General features: G+C 48.2%; 3 protein-coding genes across 3 annotated transcripts; 1 reads left to right on the top strand and 2 right to left on the bottom strand.

Annotated features, from left to right (window-relative positions):
* Positions 1 to 6,562: 6,562 nt before the first annotated feature.
* Positions 6,563 to 7,461, bottom strand: UHO2_03171 (uncharacterized protein; the record flags this gene model as incomplete). The annotated part of the gene is made up of 2 exons (XM_041558086.1): positions 6,563 to 6,872; positions 6,935 to 7,461. 2 exons carry the CDS (start codon positions 7,459 to 7,461, stop codon positions 6,563 to 6,565), a joined length of 837 nt encoding a protein of 278 aa, XP_041414020.1.
* Positions 7,462 to 10,904: 3,443 nt separating this feature from the next.
* On the top strand, positions 10,905 to 12,460 carry UHO2_03170 (putative glucokinase; the record flags this gene model as incomplete). The annotated part of the gene is made up of 2 exons (XM_041558085.1): positions 10,905 to 12,165; positions 12,252 to 12,460. The coding sequence occupies 2 exons, from the start codon at positions 10,905 to 10,907 to the stop codon at positions 12,458 to 12,460; spliced, it is 1,470 nt and encodes a 489-aa protein (XP_041414019.1).
* A 298-nt stretch (positions 12,461 to 12,758) lies between these two features.
* Positions 12,759 to 13,862, bottom strand: UHO2_03169 (uncharacterized protein; the record flags this gene model as incomplete). Its single annotated transcript, XM_041558084.1, has 1 exon — positions 12,759 to 13,862. The coding sequence occupies one exon, from the start codon at positions 13,860 to 13,862 to the stop codon at positions 12,759 to 12,761; it is 1,104 nt and encodes a 367-aa protein (XP_041414018.1).
* Positions 13,863 to 15,472: the final 1,610 nt, after the last annotated feature.

The following is a 15,472-nucleotide window of genomic DNA, read 5'->3' as shown; positions in this document are numbered from 1 at the left end:
GATCCGAACAAGTACTCAGAGCTGTGCCAATGTTGGAGTCAGCCGGATCAGCACACTTCAACTAGTCGGCCGATCTGAACAAGTATTCGGAGCTGTGCCGATGTCAGAGTCAGTTGGATCAGCATGCTTCAACTAGTCAGCCAATCTGAACAAGTCGAGATGGAACTGTGCCAACATGACCACATGACCAGGGGTATGGTCACAAGGTTCAAAGGGAATTCACATGATTAAGTCAAGAGGGAGCTATGCCGAAAGGGGGCATCACACATCAGACAGAAGGAGAGCATGTAGGTGAGAGGGCAGTGTTGCATAACCCTTATGCTGAGCAAACAGTAGGAGCACAGTATCGAAGGGGTTGGTGCCAGCAGGGCAAGGCAATGCCTAACAGGGGACAAAGGCCCCTCAAGAGGAGCAAGATAGGTGTCGAGGGAAAACACCAACTGGACATATAAATACTCTCATTCTACATAGCATACAAGTGGATCAGCATCCACTCTGAACTCAACTTACTTACTCTATACTTACTCAGTTATGTATCATCGCAATAGCAGTGCTCTTGCAATGACTCTCACATGTGTGTTGTATCACTGTTAGTCGACAACTGTAGGTGGTGTTCTTCACACTAGCGGTCCAGTTCATTACTGTAGGCAGTGTTCTTCAACACCTGTGGTCCAGTCCCTTGCTGAAGGCAGTGTTGCTTGACACCAGCAGTCCAGTTGGTTATTGTAGGTGGTGATTCACACCAGTGGTCCAGTAACTCCCATCCTCTGTAGGCGATTAGCATATCATGGTCCAGACAACGTCCAAGAGCATTATCAACAGTACTACAAACACTCATACTGTAGGGGAGGGTGTATCACCCACTCACCAACAAACAATGTCTGTGCCATGCAACCTCTGAATGGAGTGTTCAAGGTGGTCAGTCAAGACTTACTAGGCAACAACACTTGGTTACATTTAGGTGAATCATATCGAGTAGACCTTACTCATCAACCTCAGTTAGTCTCTGGTGCACAATTGCTTACATTAGAGTGGATCATTCAAGTTGTGCCCCACGACAACATGACCAAGCCTGACACCAAGGATAGGTTCAAGGAGCTACAGAGAATAATGGAAAGGTCCAAGGAAAGAATGGAAAAGCTCCTATCAATGAATCAGACAGTTACCAACATTTCATGCAAAGGTTGGAGTCATTGGAAGCCCTCATTGGGAGCAACAGCCAGTCTGAGGAGACTACCAATGAGGAGTCATTCAAACCCAACCCAGCACCCAGACCACACAGGATGGGGTCATTCCTAGGTCAAAACATGCAATCATATTGAACTACAGAAGTATGCGACCCCTACGGGCGAGGTACAGTCAGCCCTATGAAGGAATACCTAGGGACACCGAATATGACTCAAGAACATGGGGGAGCCTTCCCCTGGTCAGTCTAAACCACTTTCCACCCCTTTCCCAAAGTTCAATCCGAGGGATGTGGAAATCTTCCTGATCGAAGCTGAAACATGATTCACATTCAATCAAGTATATGACCACAAGAGCATGATCCATCACATGGGGTCCCCAGTTGGAAGGAAATGCTTGCGAATGGTGGACATCCAAGATACGAATTGATCACGACCAACAAGGGAGATTGTTCCATGACTGCATTATTTCAGACAACGCTTGACCGAACAATACAACCCCCGCAATTCGAGAATCGAAGCTTACAACAAGCTACTCAACATGCAACTCACAACTGACACACCTGGTGCAGCTACTCGACATGTTGAATGGGTTCAGGGACCTTGAAGGGCAAGTCAATATGGAGGACAGGGACTTGGTTATTGACTTATTCCGAAGTACCCTCACCCACGGTCTTCAGGAGAAGTTCAAGCGAAACCCACCTACAAGTATTTGGGAATGGTATCAAGAGGGTAGAGGACATTGATTGTCAACAAATGGTGATGCAACATTCTGCCTCAAGATATCCCAGCATACTTACATCTCCCATGAACCTGGTCGCACAAGCAACAACAACAGCAATCCCACAGGCCCGACAACCTGGACCTGTAACTGCAGGTACTTCATACTGATTTGGTAATCGTCCCCTGCCTCCTCACCTGTTACAAGCCCAGAAGCCAAGGGAGGCTAACCCTCAGGACAGCAACACTTGTCACGTGTGCAGAGGCACAGGACATTGGGCAAGGGATTGTCCTACTAGAAAACCTCCCGTACCAATGACAACCAGACCTAATGGTCCAAAAGTCATGGTGACCTTAGAAGATGCCCCCGAGGGAGAATCAACTCCTGAGGAGGAAAGCACGACTGAAGAAGAACTGCAAGATGCATATTCAGTCAAGCAAGCCAGCCTCGAGCTCACTCAGTTATCTCTCGCTGACGAGGCAGAGAGCGATTATGAGGAGGACGAGGAGGGAAATGTCAGTGGGATGATGCCCTGATGGCGTGCATTGCCCTACAACCTTGGTTGCCATCCATTTGTACATATCAAGATTGTTCTGTTTGTTTCTCTGCTAACACAAGCAAGGCAGTGCTCAAGTTAACGGGTATGATCCAAGATCACCTGGCCCGAATACTCACCGACACAGGTGCAGGCTTATCCATAGTTTCAGAATCTTTCGTCAGCAAGTACCACTTAAACACAAAACCAACAAAAACACAAACTGTACATGGTGTCACCAGACACAAACTTGCCATTAACAGCTCTGCTACAGTGCAGGTAGTTATTGGAAAACATGTACTAGGGGCAGTGGAGGCATCAGTAGCTGACACTGCTGAGTATGACCTCATTCTGGGTTTCTTGGAATTGAAAAGGTTGAGACCAACGATCCAGTGGGATACTGGCCAACTCGAATTCAAGACCCAAGCTCAGAAGGACCAACCAGAAGAGTCAGGAGCCCCATGACTGGCGCCCCTGAAGAAAAACAAAAAGGATCCCCCTGATAAGAACTATAAGTCTATAAAACTTCATGGACACGAGTTCGTATCAGTGGAAAGATTGATCCAAGCAGCTCTGGAGGATGGCCCTATTGGGTTCATGCTGCTAGACACTCCACCCTCATCCCTTCTGGCATTCGGATTTGTGCCTACTGGAGCCAATCGAGGGGTAGAAATGGAGGTAGAAGCGGATAAACTGGTTATGATCAAGGACATACTGGAACTGTACCAACATCTATGAGAGGTGTTCGACGAGGTGGAAGCAGACAAGCTACCACCACACACAGAGAACGATCTACAGCTTGAGCTGGCTGAAAATAGTAAGCCCCCTCAAGGACCATTATATCTCAAGGGACCAAAGGAAATGGCCAAACTCCACAAGTACCTTGACGAAAACCTAGCCAAAGGTTTCATATGGCCATCGAAGAGCCCTGCAAGATCACCAGTACTCTTTGTACCTAAAAAAGATGGAGGATTGCGACTCTGCATCGATTACAGGGGCTTGAATGAAATCACAGTCAAGAATCGAGCACCATTACCACTCATTGATGAACAGTTGTTCCTCCTATGCAAGGCAAGGATATATTCAAAACTGGATCTCAGAGCCACATATAACCTTATCTGTATTGCGGATGGAGATGAGTGGAAGACAGCATTTGGAACCCAGCTGGGTCTTTATGAGTATTTGGTAATGCCTTTTGGCCTAGCTAATGCTCCTGCCCATTTCCAGTCATTTATCAACCACATCTTCCATGATATCATTGGAATATACATGGTGGTGTATCTGGATGACTTCCTAATCTTTAGTGACATGAAAGAGGAACATATCACACATGTCATCAAGATCCTGTCATGCTTGAAGAAGCATTGACTATTCACCAAGCTGTTGAAATGCAAGTTTCACACAGACACCATCGAATTCTTGGGGTATATCATAAAAACCACAGGGATAGAAATGGATCTGGAGAAGGTATGAATGGTTACAGAATGGCCTATGCCTGAGTCGATCCATGACATCCAGCATTTCTTAGGCTTTGCAAACTTCTATCGGAGATTCATAGCTCATTTCACATGCATCACAAAACCACTTACATCGTTAGTAAAGCCCATGGAATGATTCAAGAAGTTTGAGTTACTGGGAGATGCCAAGCAGGCTTTTCACAAGCTCATCCAAGTGTTTATGACAGCTGGGGTGTTGAAACACTTCAACTATCACTTGCTGACATGGCTAGAGACAGATGCAAGTGACTTTGCCATTGCTGGGGTATTAAAACAGGAACATGAAGGACATTGGCATCCAGTAGCTTACTATTCTTGCAAGATGGCATCAGCCAAAAAGAACTATGAGATACATGATAAAGAGCTCCTTGCAGTGGTGGCCTGCCTCACCCAGTGGTGCCATATGTTAGCTGGATTACCCAATCAGCTTGTCATTCTGACAGATCACGAAGCCCTCAAGTATTTTAAATCTCAACAATGTATTACTGGAAGACAAGCTAGATGGGCAATATTGTTGGCCGATTTTGATTTTGTGCTACAATATTGTCCAGGTGACAAGGCTGGAGAACCAGATGCATTAACTCAGAGGAGAGACATGCAACCCATTGGGGAGGAACAGGAACACAATGTGCGACAGTTACTACCATCCAGGGTGTTCGAGAAAGTTCAAGATGAAAATGAACCACAGGACATCCCCGAAACAGCAGGGGTTGCTTCAGTACTGATAGCAGCCATGCCAACAATGGAGGCTATCACTTCTCAAGGATTACTAGGCCTAGTCCGAACGTTCCAGCCCCTAGATCAGGAACTTCAAGAGATGCAAGCCCAGACACCTTTTGAAACCAGGAACAGGCTCTGGCACAAAGACGGATGCCTGGTCATTCCAAAGGTAACCATGCCAGGAAGAACCAACAAATGCAGGACATGAGGCACACAAGAAGTAGATGACCAATCCCTCTCAGTGGAACATCTACGATTCATGGTGATGTCTCAGTGTCATGATGGTGTAACTGCTGGACATGTTGGATGGGACGCCACTATCCGGTCTGCCCAAAGACACTACTGGTGGCCTAATATGACAGCCTGGATTGCAGACTATGTGGCGAGTTGTCCTGTATGCGCATGATACAAGACACCTTGACACTGACCCTATGGTCTCCTCCAACCGTTGTCAACACCAGAAAGGCCATGGGGATCCATATCATTGGACTTCATTGAAGGACTGCTGATGTCAGGAGTCTATGACTCCATCTTAGTCATAGTAGACTGACTGACCAAGTATACAATCATGGTCCCAACGACAAAGACCATAATGGTGGAACAGACAGCTGTACTTCTCAAAACAAACCTCTTTCCACTATTTGGCGCCCCAGACCACATCATCTCAGATCGCAGATGACAATTCATATCCAAGTCTTGGTCCACATTTGTAGACAGCCTAGGTGCAAAACACTTGCCCAGTATGTCCTATCACCCCCAAACCAATGGGCAGACAGAACGAGTAAATCAGGTCATAGAGCAGTACCTCCGGATGTACTGCAACTATGAGCAGGATGATTGGTCTAGCTTAATTCATATGGCGGCATTCGTGTACAACAACACTGTGCATGCTAGTATTGGCATATCCCCATTTTTTGCTTGCTATGGTTGGAATCCCAAGTCACATCTGGAGATACCTGGAAAACTTGGGGTAAATGACCCAAAGCTTGCCAAATACTTCACGGACAATACTGAATGAATTAAGTATCTTCAAGATCATATCAGACAAGCTCAGAGTCGGGCAGTCAACCAATACAACTGCAAATGGAAAGATATTGAATTCAAAGTGGGTGACCTAGTGTACATCAATCGAAGAAACTGGAAGACAAGATGACCAACCCCAAAGTTGGACATGAGGTTGGCAGGCCCATACCTGATCAAAGAAAGGGTTGGTAGAAGGGCATATCGAATCGGTCTACCAGTAAACCTCCAAGTCCACGACATTTTTCATGTATCAATGTTGGAGCTGGCCAGGACAAGCACACTTCCACACCATGTGCAGATTCCAGTAGAGCTACTGTTACTGGAGGAGGACCTCGAATTCGAGGTCGAGGCCTTACTGGACAAACGAGTTCATAATCACAAGATCGAATACAGGGTACTCTGGCAAGGGTACCCAGAAGAAGCAGCATCATGGGAGTCGATCGACCTTCTTGATTGCCCAACCCTCATCCAGGAGTATGAGGAATCGGCAGGGGGACAACGACTATAAGTTTCAACAAAAAAGCAACACAAAAACTTCCACAAAAAGCGACACAAAATGGAGGAGAGCAAAATGTATTGACAGAAGGCAAAAACTCTGTTCAATTTCGTAGCATCTCACGCAAGTCAACAAAAAAAAAAGAGACATAGGCTTTAGAGAAAAAAGGAGCAAAAGAAAATTGAATTGGGGGCAGATACAAACATGTCATTACACATCGCATTCATGAGTAGGAATGAGAGGAGGATGAACCCAGCATCCTCAGAAGAGGAAATCAGCATTCTCACCAGGTACTGTGACAGACTCATGAGGTTGATGCTCCGAGCACAACTTATCATGACAATCAAGGTACAAGAAGAGAATCCAAATGATTGGGAATGCCATCGCTCAGTTAGGTGAGTGCCAGAGAACACCGATGGCAAATATCCATTCGTCGGAGGTGTCAGGGTCAGTCACTTGATCATTGGCACAAACAAATCCCAGACCATAACCATTGGTCACAGTCAGATGCACATGCTCTGCCAGGTAAGTGCCCTGAGGCTGCCTGTTGGGGGGACCGTCACCAAGGTACTCCATGTCTGGAGAAACGGGAATTGTCTGTTTGCAATGCAACAAGTTGCCAAGGTGACAATGAGTGCAGGTGCGAGGAACACAACTGTAAGGGATGAAGGGGTTGACAAATGCAGAAGGAAAACAACTAAAAAAAAGGGGGTTAGTGTTGGCAGTAAGAAAGAGAATGGTGTACAAAAGACTACTTACGGGAGACTAAGACTAGCACACCGGGCACATTGCCAGCTAGGCCAGGGCATACAACCCTCGGTCATTCGAAGCATGGCCAGACAGTGCAGTTGCTGTTCAGTTGAAGAACCTCTACCTACCTCCCACTCTGGAGGATAGTCCCCAGTAGCAATTTTTACCACCAGCCTAGACACCACCAATCCTTCAGACCAACCAGCTATCTCACCGTTGGTAGGTACATGATGATCAAGGGAAGGAGGGGCTGGAGTACATGCCAAGTCTACTTCCACAGCATCACGATGGTCAGAGGAAGAAGTCGTGGGGCGTTCCAGGTCAAGGAATGAAGGATTGGGTCTGTACATGTGCCCAAGGGAGGAGCAGAGGGAAAGCAAGGAAGCAGCTGGGCTTGGGAAGGCCAAGTCATCAGGAAGGGAAGATGTAGGCAACAGGGGAGTCTGGATAGAAGAAGTTGGACTAGGCAACAGGGGAGTCTGGATAGAAGAAGTCAGACTCTGAGGGGCAGGGTCGTTGTTAGAAACCTTGACCATTGTAGTAGGAGGTGAAGGGGAAGTCCTCAAAGGACGAGAATGACAAAGACAGGGCATACCGAGTAGAGGGATATCGGTTGCATGATATGGTAAGAGGAGAAGAAAGAGGGGATGAAAAGAAAGACAAAGGAGGGCTTATATAACCTTGACAGAGCTCAGCTCTGGAAGGGGGGGTAATGTCACAGGGACGGCTGGCCTGTGCAAGAGAGTGTGCCAGATGATCAGCAGCAGTTATGATAATGTTGCGTAACAGAGCAGTATATGAAGGGTGCGCAGAAGATCAACATATGAAGGGTGCACCAGATTGATCAGAGTCGACAACCATCAGGGATCAACGAGATTAATTGGGTTGGCAGCACACATGATTTACAAGATCAATCGAACCCCGGGAATCCAGATCGATCTCATGGGAACAGTTGGAGTCAGCCGGACCATTATGCTTCAACAAGTCGGCCGATCCAAACAAGTACTCGGAGCTATGCTGATGACGGAGGCAGTCGGATCAGCATGCCTCAACTAATTGGCCGATCCGAACAGGTATTTGGAGCTGTGCCGATGTTGGAATCAGTCAGATCAGCATGCTTCAACTAGTCAGCCGATCCAAACAAGTATTCAGAGCTGTGCCGACATCAGAGTCAGTCAAATCAGCATGCTTCAACTAGTCGGCTGATCCGAACAAGTTGAGATGGAACTGAGCTGATGTGACCACATAACCAGGGGGTATGGTCACGAGGCTCAAAAGGGGATTCACAAGATTAAGTTGAAAGGGGGCCATGCTGGAAGGGGGCATCACACATCAGACAGAAGGAGAGCATGAAGGCGAGAGGGCAGTGTTGCATAACCCTTGTGCCGAGCAAAATGGTAGGAGCACAGTATCGAAGGGGATGATGCCAGCAGGGCAAGGCAGTGCCTAACAGGGGACAAAGGCCCCTCAAGAGGAGCAGGATAGGTGTCGAGGGAAAATACCGATCAAACATATAAATACTCTCTTTCTACCATAGCATTCAAGTGGATGGGCATCCACTCTGAAAACTCTACTACTTACTCTATACTTACTAGGTTACGTATCTTCGCAATAGCAGTGCTCTTGCAATGACTCTCAATGTGTGTGTTGTATCACCATTAGTTGACAACTGTAGGTGGTGTTCTTTACACTAGTGGTCCAGTTCATTACTGTAGGTGGTGTTCTCACACTAGCAGTCCAGTTCCTTGCTGTAGGTGGTGTTGCTCGACACCAGTGGTCCAGTCGGTTATTGTAGGTGGTGTTTTACACCAGTGGTCCAGTAACTCAGGTTCTCTGTAGGCGATTGGCATATCGCAGTCCAGATGATGTCCAAGAGCATATCAACAGTACTATGAACACTCGTACTGTAGGGGAGGGTGTATCATGCACTCACCAACAAACAATGTCCATGCCGTGCAACCTCTGAATGGAGTGTTCAAGGCGGTCAGTCGAGACTTACTAGGCGATGATGCTTGGTTACATTTAGGTGAATCATATCGAGTAGTCCTTACTCAATCAACCCCAGCTAGTCTCTGGCGCGCGACCGCTTACACCTGGGTCATCACATGATGCACAAGTCTGGGCTTCAGGCAGTGGTATTGTTGCGAAGCCTCGTTTGCATCTTGATGAAGGCGAGTTTGTCTGGGTTGATGCTGGTTATGGCTACTCCAGCTACACAGTTGGACCATACAGCAACACTGCAGCTGCAAAGAGCAGAGATCTCCACTACTTCAACTATTCACTCTCCTGCATTTGTGTCAAGGCCGAACATGGCATTGCCTACCTCAAGAACCACTTCCAATGTCTCATTGGATTTCGAGGCAACCTGTATCAAGAAGAGGACCATGAGAAAGCTGCACATATGGTCCAGGCTTGTATCATTGCACATACATTCGCAAGCCATTATGATCGACCAGATGAGGTGGCAGAATACCTTAAGGCATCAGAAACTCTATCTGAAGCTGAGGTGCTGGAGACCACGTCAGGGATGGAAGCATATCAGCAGGCTACTGAAGATGCAAGGATACAACAAAGGGAAAACCAGCAGCAATATGAACAGGAACAGGCTGCTGCCATGGAGGGCATGTCTCAGAACCAAGTCCAGAAGTTCAGGCAGGAGAAAGCACTGGATCTTAGGGAGGAGATGCTCACTGCACTTTTTGCTTCTCATGGTTGCCCTTTTGAGGACACAACAGCAGAATCTCAAAGGATGGGAATGACAACATTGGCCTTTGCTGAATGGCAGGAGAGACAAAACCAACAGCATGAGGCTTGCAGAAGACAGCAATCAGAACAGGTGTGATGTAAGCTATTTGCTTTAGCTTTTCAATCAAAGGTTTTGGCATTGTTCAGTATAGTGTTCAACAATGTCTGATATGATCACTTTGATCTTGACCTGGTGTAGGGAATCAGAGATTGTTTTTACCAGGCAAGTCAAGTGAAACTCCAAGATGCATGTGTCACAGGCCTGTGCAGTTTCTTGGGGCATCAAAAATTGGGCCCAAACATATTTTCAAAGTATTGTGTTTTCAAAACTCAGAGATAACTGAAACCCCCTAGTCTGCATCACAATAGTCACACTGTCGTGCCTGAGTGAGCGAGCGAGTACAGTGAGGAAGAGTTCGTCCGTACAGAGCAGTCGCTGTTGCTATTTGTCAGACTTTTCGCGTTTTTAAAAACGTGGGTTTTTCGAGGGCGCGCTTTTGGAGGAAATAAGGAAACGCAAGTTTACAAAAACGCGAGGTACTCATACGGCCGATAAGAGACACAAACTAACAGTAAGCATATGAAACATGACGGGGCATCTATCTTCTCCTCCTTGGGTATCGGATAGCCGGTATGCCGATGCCTGTCGTAGGCCAACATGCTACGGATCCGAGTGAGCGAAGGTGACGAAGGTGTGAGATCGAACTAGAGCTCACATACTTTCACACAGCTTCGAAAAACCCGCGTTTTTAGAAACGCGAAAAGTTTGATACTTCCTAATGCTCGGCCCATCTCTCTCTCTCTCTCTCTCTCTCTCTCTCTCTCTCTCTTCTGCCAAGCTTACGGACTTGATTTCGCATCCCGCTCTTTCTGCTCCCAACACACGCGGTGCCGTTTGATGTTGCTGCTGCCCATCGTGACTCTATACCCTTCGCTTCGCTTGTGGCCTCGCTTGGGTTGAATAATTGTGCTTGAGTGGGCTTCAATTTGCTAGGTCTGCGTGGTTGGTGCGCATCAGCCATGGTTCTTCTTGCTTCGTTCTAACCAATCCTCTTTCCTCGACTTGACTTCATTCCCCGTGCTCTCCTCCCCTCTCCTCCCTTTCATCCGCCTCATCACCACTTACTTCGGGTCCGCACCCGGTTCCATCCCAAACCCAACCTTCTTTCCCCCCCCCCGTCACCATCACCGTCACTCAACCTTATCGGAAGACTCATCCGAAAGTGTTTCAACGATGCCGGCAGTTCCGCCCGTCTCACGGCAACAAGCCCTTTCCTCCATCGTCGAGCAATTCACCCTCTCCAAACCTCTTCTGGAATCCCTCATCGCCCGCTTCCATGAACTCTACGATTACGGTCTCTCCCACGATGGAGCTGAAATGCAAATGATTCCATCCTTCGTCACCGGAGTCCCCACCGGTTCCGAAAAGGGTACTTACCTCGCTCTCGATCTCGGTGGAACCAATCTTCGCGTTTGCGAAGTCGCTTTGGACGGCAAAGGCACTTTCTCCATCAAACAGGAAAAGTATCGCGTTTCGGATGCGCTCAAGCAAGGACCTGTTCGCGATCTCTTTGATTATATGGCAAGAAGCGTTGATAACTTCTTGACCGACTTCGGTACTGCTTCCACCGAGGATGTTCTTCATTTGGGCTTGACATTTAGTTTCCCGGTGGAGCAATCGGCGATTGATCGCGGACACTTGATTCATTGGACGAAAGGTTTCAACTGCCCGGATGCACCAGGGAAGGATGTGGTTCAGTTGTTGCAGGAATCGTTGGATAGGAAGCATATTAAAGTCAAATGCAGTGCTCTTGTCAACGATACCGTAGGTGCGCTGTTGGCCCATGCTTATGCATCGAAAGGTGCACTGATCAGTGCTATCTTTGGTACCGGTACCAATGGCGCTTATCTGGAAAGCATTGATAAGATCAAGAAACTCAAGGCTGCGCAAGGATCGATCAGTCACATGGTCGTCAACACGGAATGGGGTGGATTCGATGATCAGCGTAAAGCTCTCCCCGTGACTATCTTTGATAATAAGGTGGATAGGGAATCGATCAGACCAAGGAATCATATCTTTGAGAAGATGATCTCGGGCATGTACCTTGGCGAAGTGGCTAGATGTGTGCTTTTGCACTTGATCGATCAGTTGGTGTTGTTCCAGGGGTACAGCTCGGCGTTGATGAATAGGCAGTATGCTTTCGATACGGCGTACATGTCTGCGGTCGAAGCTGATAAGGAGGATGCCAGTTCGCCTAGCAGTGCGACCAGGAAAGTGCTGGTGGAAACGATGAAGATCAAGCCTGAGTATGTCTCAGCGGAAGATGTGGAGACGGTAAGGAAGGTATGCGAGATTGTCGGAACGAGAGCGGCTAGATTGAGCGCTGTAGCTATTGCGGCGACTATGATTCAGACTGGGAACGTGCAGAGTACGGGACCGGAAGATGATGGAGTGAAAGTGGGCATGGATGGTAGTGTGATTGAGTATTATCCAAGTAAGTAGCAAACGCTCGCCTCTTTAGCTCGGGTTGTTGCAAGTTGTCGGCTAACCTCTCTTCTTACTTGCTCGTGTTTGTGACAGACTTCGAGGTACGCATGCGCAGTGCACTACGCGAATTGATTGGCGACGAGGGCGAGAAGCGCGTCAAGATCGGTCTTGCAAAGGATGGAAGTGGTGTAGGAGCTGCATTGGGCGCGCTGCAAGCGGCTAAACAGGCTGCCAGCGGTCATCGTGTTGAGTCAGTATCACAGACCGACCCCAACTTTGCTTGCTTTCGGTTCCCTTGCTGAACTTTTCTCTGCTGCTCTTCCCGTTTCTTCTTACTACAGAACTTGAATTGTCGACCATGAGGGTCACATTGAATGAATCGCAACCCTCCTGTACTCAACACACGCAAAATTACATTCTATCAGCATCATCACAGCAACATCGGATCATGAGGGAGCAAGATTGTATTCGAGCATCAGAAGAGGCCAGGGCAGACGGAACATAAAACAGGCACGCAGCGGGAGATCTTGGTGGGGCGGTATCAGCATGTGTTTTAGAAGTAAGGCTAACAATGCCCGGAACTTGGAGGGAGAAAATTATTTATCGACCCCAACTCTTCTCAATCTCGACAAAACTATAGAGGGAACCTTTAATCACCGAATCTTTCCAATCTTTGAACTTGATCCCTAGATCCTTCTCTGCCTTACTTGTATCCAATTTTGCCAGTGGATTAGGTCGATGTTGTTTCCCGTGTTCACCCTTCGGAATGTGATGCTTCAATTCCTGTGGATACTCTGGATTATCATGTATCTCATCGGCCACTTGCTGCCAGCTTACACTTCCACCACAAGCGACGTACCTCGTCTTGCACGCCTTTGGGTTGTCCAACGCTTTGACGTGGATTTCAGCTACGTCTCGCACATCGCAGAACGACCAAAAGCTTTCCACTGGAATTTTACCATCTCCATTGGGTCCACCAGCTTTGTAAAGTTTCCAGGGTTCGGCGGAAGAGGTGTTGATAGCCTCTTCGGATTTGACTTGGTGAATGATGGGGCCGTAGATCTGTGGTGGGTTGACGGTTGCAGCGTCAAAGCTAGGATTGTGCTGGTCGAGGAAGTTCCATACTGATTTTTCCGCTAGGGTTTTAGAAATGAGGTAGGCGAGGGGAGAGTAGAAATAACCCATAAAGGAGTACTGAATCGGTTGCCAGTCCTTATCCGTATACGTGTAGTCTCTTTTCTCAATACCTCGAAGCGGGTTGAGAATAGCAGCGAAAGAGGAGGTGAGGACGATACGCTTGAGTTGAGGTTTGCGACCGGCGGTTTTGTCAGCTTGTTCAGATTTTAAGGCTGCTGAAAGGACGTTTTGCGTCATCTTGAGGGCTGGGTCGATAATATCGCGTTTGTTATTGGATGCTTTGAGGACGTAAGGGGATGCTACGTGGACGATGTAGTCTTTGCCCAGCACGGGTTGGTCGAGAGAACCGGGAGCGAGGAGGTCAGAGACTTGGACAACATGAATGCGTTTTCCAAATTCATCTGCGAATTGGCGAGATAGCCAGGGCTCCGTCTTGGCTTTGGATCGAATAACACAGGTGACATGGTAGTTGCGGTCGGATTTTAGGAGTTGGTCGAGGACATGAGATCCTACGAAGCCTGATACTCCAGTGAGGAGCACTTTAGGTCCTTCAGCTGGCGCCGACATATTCACCTGTCAGCTCTTGAAGGGTTATAGTTATGGTTCGGAAAAGGTTGTAAAGCTGGAGACAAACCCTTGTATCTTGGCAAGGAGGGTGGATGGTGGTCGTTCAGGAACAAGTGATGTCCGCTGCTACGGCTGGGATATGGCTCGGCTGCTTGCCTGAGATCGTATCCGGATTGATGCCTCTGCAACCAGAGCAGGGGTGTGGGGAAGGGCTTGAGCATGTCAAACCTTTTCTTTTTTTTTTTTTTTTCATTGTGCGGCGGATAAGCCGCAAGATGTGGGCTCAACGTGCAGAGACTCTACGTCATTTTGTGCCTTCGGCGTTTGCTTAGCTGCTTTGTGTCCGCCCAGCAAAATGTTGAGCTTGTTAGAGCTGCAATTGTGACAACACAAAAATAATGCCAGACGCCCGGTGGCCCAGCAGCTGGTGTTGCTGGCGGACAGATGGCAGCGAGATACTTGACATGAAGGAGCGGATTTGGTTCTGCACCTCGACCAGAAGAAGTCTTGTGTTCCTGCGCTCAACTCCCCGTACCTGCATGTGGACCTCGTGGCCAGCGGTGGCTGTGTCCGAGGTTCAAACTCAGCAGGATGAACTTGTTGACCGACATCATCTCAATCACTCGCGGTCTCCATCGATATCGATGACGACCTACCGGGGCGTTGTGCTGATGGGAAGGTGACCTACGTGCTCACTCAGGAGTCATTCGCCGGCGGCTCGTAATCGTTCCCTTTTGTTGTGCCGAATATCTCGAATTCTCGGTCATATACCGTCGTAGCACGACCGCCTGAGGCTCTCGCTGACCAGATGTTGTGACGACAAAGGCCATGGCGGCATGTATAAGGTTCCTCTTTCGTACACCTTGGCATGTTGTAGTTGACTCTTTGTTGCATTGCATTGCAGATTCCGATCAAAGCTGGTGGGACGGAAGGTCAAAGCGTCCTTGAATGGAAACGCCTCGATCTTAACCATGACCCTCGCTTAACGCCTTGGCTTAGGCGAACATCGTGACTGTTTTCTGTCCTCGGTAAAGAACGATGATCTCTGTAGTACTGGACTACTTGCTCCCTCCTCGAAACGCACTTGCGCTCTCGTGTCGAATCGCGACAAAGGTTGGGCGCAACGGAAGATAGCAGCGTTACAGTGAGATAGTGCGCAGGTGGCTTTCCCAAGTTTTCTCATGCAGGCCAACATAACAGCGCCAGCCACAGAGGTACCACGAAAAGCAAGCCATCCTGTTCTCTACCGCACCACTGCAATCATCGTGGACGCCAGAGGTCGAGAGAAGCAAGGTCTCAAAGCACCTCGCTGTTTCTGATTCAGCTTCGGTACTTGCAGAGTTTAGTCTGATTTAGTGCGATTCGGTATCAACGGTGAGTTATCTCACGTGCCTGAAGTCTGTGTCAGAATGTTAAATTGCCTAACTCAGGTGAGTCGCTTGCGGGCTCCCAGCCGTGGCCGTAAGAGGCACGGCCGGTCGAGCGCCGCGTGAGAGCGAGGCGGAATGTGCGTGAGAACGAAGTACAAAGGAACTAAACGTGAGAAGCATGAACCAGCGTGAGAAGGTAAGGGAGGGAAGGGAGGGTGAACCTGACGAAGCGCGGCCAGG

Source organism: Ustilago hordei, assembly GCF_900519145.1.
Source record: "Ustilago hordei strain Uho2 genome assembly, contig: UHO2_contig_05, whole genome shotgun sequence".
In the NCBI taxonomy this organism is placed as follows: Eukaryota; Fungi; Basidiomycota; class Ustilaginomycetes; order Ustilaginales; family Ustilaginaceae; genus Ustilago; species Ustilago hordei.
This window is presented reverse-complemented; position numbering and strand designations above follow the sequence as displayed.